General features: G+C 51.7%; 1 protein-coding gene across 1 annotated transcript; it reads right to left on the minus strand.

The window, feature by feature from the left end:
- Window positions 1-265: 265 nt before the first annotated feature.
- Window positions 266-4,737, minus strand: EEF1A1 (eukaryotic translation elongation factor 1 alpha 1). Its single transcript, XM_056487581.1, has 8 exons — window positions 4,610-4,737; window positions 3,692-3,880; window positions 2,670-2,849; window positions 2,238-2,534; window positions 1,828-1,978; window positions 1,378-1,634; window positions 961-1,195; window positions 266-668 (listed from the first exon to the last, which is right to left on the minus strand). The coding sequence occupies exons 2-8, from the start codon at window positions 3,833-3,835 to the stop codon at window positions 544-546; spliced, it is 1,389 nt and encodes a 462-aa protein (XP_056343556.1). The 5' UTR covers window positions 3,836-3,880; window positions 4,610-4,737; the 3' UTR covers window positions 266-543.
- Between the last annotated feature and the right edge of the window lie 782 nt (window positions 4,738-5,519).

A 5,519-nucleotide genomic window follows, 5' to 3' on the forward strand; every position in this document is an offset into this window, starting at 1 on the left:
TCACAGAATGCACCAAAATACTGTAACTGTTACCTGGTGTTTGTGCAACCCAATTTAAAATCTGTATTTGAAGAAAGCACCAGAAAAGCTTAAGGCTTAGATCAGTTAGAAAGTAAACTTGTAGCTGAATTTTGTTCTCTTAAGTAATTTTGAGTTTTTGCATTGTAATTAACATACTTAAGTAACAATGAACCTCTCTTATCCCAGCATGACTAGCTATAGGTTTTGCCATAAACTTAACATTAACCCAAAAAACACAGAGACATAGCATTGAACTTCTGTTTTAATGGTCTCAAATTCTGTGACAGATTTTTGGTCAAGTTTCCATTTTAAAAAATTTATCGATTTTAAAGACTAATAACTTAAACTGCCACGAAACAAATGGTCCACAAACATTCCTTTCCTTCTGAAGCTTTTACGATGCATGGTAATCATTAACCAGTCTTTCACTATTAAACTTAAATGGCCAATTGAGACAAACAGTTCTGAGACCGTTCTTCCACCACTGATTAAGACTGAGGTGGCAGCTGGTGTACAGAATTTTCATTTAGCCTTCTGGGCCTTCTGGGCAGACTTTGTGACCTTGCCAGCTCCTCCAGCCTTCTTGTCAACTGCCTTGATGACACCAACAGCGACCGTCTGCCTCATGTCACGCACGGCAAAACGACCTGAAAGCAAAAACACGTTTTGTAACTTTTGTCTCTGCTGCCTAACTCACAGCCCGTTCTGCACAGTGGAAACACACAGGTTGGTGTAAATAGGCCAGCACTGCTCTGGAACCAGATAGGGAAGAGGAATCACCCTTCTCCAGACCACCTCTCCCTGTACCAGTGAAGTCTTGGTTCCACTTCAGTTTCAAGTCACAGCTTACATCAGCATTTCATAGAACACACTGCACCCCAGTACTAGAAAGTGACGAGTGTCTTTTCCAGAGACCAGTGTTAATGTGAGATGCCTTACCGAGAGGAGGATAATCAGAGAAGCTCTCAACACACATGGGTTTGCCAGGGATCATATCAACGATGGCAGCATCTCCAGACTTCAGGAACTTGGGGCCATCCTCCAGCTTCTTGCCAGAACGACGATCGATCTTCTCCTTGAGCTCAGCAAATTTGCAAGCAATGTGAGCAGTATGGCAATCCAGCACAGGGGCATAGCCAGCACTGATTTGGCCAGGGTGGTTCAGGATAATGACCTAAGAAACAAAGAAAGCCAAGTTAGAAGGGGGGCAAACAAAGCCAAAGTGAATGAGATTTGCTTCAATCAAATGTAACTCAGAATAAAACTCTATGTCACTTTATAGCTTAACCTGACAAGACTCCTATTTTGGAATACAGAAATACATTCCCAACATCCCTGAACAGCTGCAAAAAATACCTGTGCAGTGAAGCCAGCAGCTTCCATGGGAGGGTCATTCTTGCTGTCACCAGCAACATTACCACGGCGAACATCTTTCACAGACACGTTCTTAACATTGAAGCCAACGTTGTCACCAGGCAGAGCTTCGCTCAGGGCCTCGTGGTGCATCTCAACAGATTTAACTTCAGTTGTTACGTTGACGGGGGCAAATGTCACCACCATGCCTGGCTTCAGAACACCTGTTTCCACACGGCCGACTGGTACAGTACCAATGCCTGCAAGCAAGGAACGAAAACAGTATTATTCATTACTCAGCTTAGTGAATACATGTCCTTATCAGGGAAAAAACCCACTGGAGACAGGGATTTTAGTTTTTGACTTGGAAAAGCAGCTCTTGAGCTAATGCCTGCATTTCTGGCCCATACATCAGCTGTTACTGGCACAAGAGCAGCATTCCAGAGCACATACCGCCGATTTTGTAGACATCCTGAAGAGGCAGACGCAGAGGTTTGTCAGTTGGACGAGTTGGCGGCAGGATGCAGTCCAGGGCTTCAAGGAGAGTGGTTCCGCTGGCACTGCCATCCTTACGGGTGATCTTCCACCCCTTGAACCAGGGCATCTGGAATGGAAACAAGCCCAGGTTAATCTCACTGCCTGCTTTCATGGTGCAAGGCTGGAAAAGCACAAGTGCTGTCTCTTACCATTATCTCAGTTTACTGTTGCAAAGTAAGAATTTTTTCAAGTGCTAGAATTTATCTTGGACCTTAGCACTTCCCAAACATAACTATTACAAAACACGTGCATTTTATCCTTGCATAATCAGTCATAACAGCCCTCTCCTAGTTTCATGCCTTAATAGAAATAAATGCCAAACCTACGTTAGAGCTAGGCTCCAGCATGTTGTCACCATTCCAACCAGAAATTGGCACGAAAGCCACAGTGTCTGGGTTGTAGCCAATCTTCTTGATATAAGTGCTGACTTCTTTGACAATCTCTTCATATCTCTTCTGGCTGTAGGGTGGCTCAGTGGAATCCATCTTGTTCACACCAACAATCAGCTGTTTCACACCCAGGGTGTAGGCCAGAAGGGCATGCTCACGGGTCTGCCCGTTCTTGGAAATACCAGCCTCGAACTCACCAACACCAGCAGCAACAATCAGGACAGCACAATCAGCCTTTGAAAAGAAAAAAAAAAATACAAACCCTCACTATAATGCTTGCATGTATGTTCAAGTACTACAGTAACCTACCCCCCCAACCAACCAAGAACAATCCTCCTGAGCTTCCCAAACCCCACTTTCTTTACATACCTGAGAAGTTCCAGTAATCATGTTTTTAATGAAGTCTCTGTGTCCAGGAGCATCAATGATGGTGACGTAGTATTTGCTAGTTTCAAATTTCCACAGGGAAATATCAATAGTAATACCACGCTCACGTTCAGCCTTCAGCTTGTCCAAGACCCAGGCATATTTGAAGGAACCTTTGCCCATCTACGGTTACAAGAAAAACACATTTTTTAATTCCCATTAAAAGAAGAGTTCCATATCTGCAACTAGTTCAGAAAGATTACACCCTGGCTTAAGAGTAAAATCTAATAATAGTAACTCACTTAACACTGAAAAACCCTGCTGCTCATAAAACATGCCATTAAGATACACTTGGCATCACTGGTGAGAGATGCCAACTGTTGAACCTTATTGAACCTGTTGACAGTTTATGCTCCTTGACAGCTTGTTAATTTCACTAATGCATTTTTATGATAGAGCTCTTGAGCCTGAGTCCTACTATCAAGTGTCCTCTACAATTCCAAGTCCTCCTACTACTTCAGTCCTTGCAATAATCAACACTTAAAACTTCCACTCTGCTCAACGTTTGCTGAATTTTATCCTGTAACATTCTTATGATCCATGCTGTTATTACACAGAAAAAACGCAGTTATCAGTTAACTCTCCGATTTTTAAATTAGACCTCAAAAGATCAACTTCTTTCCATGCAGTTTGAATCTGGCCATTTAACTTGATTTCCAGATGTTACTGTTTAGATGCAGCCTAAGACTACCTTCTCTTCACTTGCTCTGCATTTCACAATCTGAGTTTCTGCAGCTAACACAATGGCAGACTGAACACTTAAGACTTGCTCCAACTCGGGGACAACTGCAACGCAGCTGCCGCCCTGTGGCCACGCAACACTGAGCCACTTGTTCAGCTCCGGGGGGAGAGGCGACCGAACTGCCTCCCCGTGGCCACTCAATGCTCTGCAGGTTCACTTTTCAATTAAAGCTCTATTCGTTCCCACAGCCTGGAATTTTGCTGGCTGCTAGGGGCCCACGCACCTCAGCTGCTTCCTTCTCGAACTTCTCGATGGTTCTCTTGTCGATACCCCCACATTTGTAGATGAGGTGGCCGGTGGTGGTGGACTTGCCAGAATCGACGTGGCCGATGACAACGATGTTGATGTGGGTCTTCTCCTTTCCCATTTTGGATTAAACGAGTTCTTTCTTTTGGCAAAAGAGAATCGACACCTGTGGGTTTCCAGAAAAAAGCTGGTTACGCCTCGGTCGGGCCTAGGGCAGCGATGGCGGCGCCACATGCGGGGCGGCCTGGCCGGGATGGCGGCCCCGCCCCGCGGGGGAGGGGAGGAGCGCGGCGGGCGGGCCGGGGGCCCCTCGGAGCGCCCCTCGCGTCGCCCCCTCCCCGGGCTCGAGTTACCCCGGCGGCGGCGGCCGGGGCGCGGGGCGGCGGCGAGCGGGCCCGGCGGGCAGCGCGGAGGGCGGGGCCGCCCCGCTCCTTTGTGTGACTCACCCCGCCCGGGCCGCCGCGTCCTCCATTTTGTGGCGCTGGCGGCGGGCAGGCAGGGCGAGCGGCCATCTTTTCACTCGTGCCCCGACCCCTCTCCCCCCCGACGGCATCCGCCGCACCCCGACGGGCCAGGCACGGCCCCGCGCCGCCGTCCGTGGGGTTTAATGGGAGGCTGCCGGGCGCCTTCTGCCCCACGCCCGCCCGGACACGCCGCTCCCCCGACCTCAGCCCGGGCAACGGGGGAGTGCACATGGTAATCGAGGAGGACGACGCGCCGCCATCCCGCCGCCCCGCGCTCCCTGCCAGTCCGTCCGCCCCGGCTCCCGCTGGCACCCCCGGCCCCTCCCTGCCTCCCCCTCCCCCTCCCCTCGGCCCCCACCACGCCCCAGCTCGGCGCTCGCCACCGCCCCGGGCGGACCCCGGCCCGGCCCGGCCCTGCGAACGAGCCTCACCTGCTCGGCGACGGCGGCAAACCCGGAGCGAAAAGACCGACAACGTGAGCGCCGCCCCTTATATACCCTAGCAGGGGGCGGGGCCTCGGGGACACGTCACCGCTCCCGGCGGCCCCGCGGCCCCGCCCGGCACGGAGCGCCCCCGCCCCGTCAGGGCTGGGCGGACCCCCGGCCCGAGCGGTACCGGCCCGGCCCGGCCCGACCCGGCGAGCGGGCCCGGCCCGCGGTGTGCTGAGGGGCCGCGCCGGGATGGAGAGCGGCGGCGGGCGTGGCCGCCTTGTGCGGAGGAAGCGGGGCAGCGCCGAGCAGCCCCGGCCCCCTGCAGGGCCCAGCGGCTCGGGCCGGGGCGCCGCGGAGCGTCAGGCCTGGCGTCACGGCCGGCCCGGAGGGATGCCGCGGCTGACGAAAGTCTCCGGGGAGCAGCCCCCGGCCAATTAATTGTATTTCGCATTAGGGACACAAAGGAACGCAATCAGTGAGATCAGAGATGTTCAGTGAGTTACCTGACCGGCAAGTAACAAATGTCGGCTAAACATGACGAAATACGAGACTCCCCGTGCCCCAGTACGTTGCAAGTCTCAAAGAATCCAAGGTGGAGAAGGAGGGGGAGAGCAGGAATTTCTGAAAGCTTATTACACCAGAATAAGAAGCCATCGTTTGTCTTAAAAGTAAAAAAACAACAAAAACCCAACCTTCTTCTGTCTTTGTTGTACCATTAGAGGACAAAAGTTGACTCGTCTTAGAAAACATAGAACTCAAGGCGGGCGCACCTCCAGCAAAGAAGCGTCTGAAGTTCAGATGTATCAGTCACGGACGCATTCGGGACGTGGGGGCTCTACAAGAAACCCTAACTGCGAGAAGTGCCCCCATACCGTATTTTCACATGGGAAAACCCGCAGCCCTGGCGAAT

The sequence above is a fragment of the Oenanthe melanoleuca genome, chromosome 3 (genome assembly GCF_029582105.1).
Source record: "Oenanthe melanoleuca isolate GR-GAL-2019-014 chromosome 3, OMel1.0, whole genome shotgun sequence".
In the NCBI taxonomy this organism is placed as follows: Eukaryota; Metazoa; Chordata; class Aves; order Passeriformes; family Muscicapidae; genus Oenanthe; species Oenanthe melanoleuca.

Coding starts and splice junctions, on each gene's coding strand:
- EEF1A1 (XM_056487581.1), bottom strand. CDS start 3,835: ATGGGAAAGGAGAAGACCCACATCAACATCGTTGTCATCGGCCACGTC. Junction 1,635..1,827: donor GGATGTCTACAAAATCGGCG/GTATGTGCTCTG, acceptor CCTTGCTTGCAG/GCATTGGTACTGTACCAGTC. Junction 1,196..1,377: donor CTGCTGGCTTCACTGCACAG/GTATTTTTTGCA, acceptor TTTGTTTCTTAG/GTCATTATCCTGAACCACCC.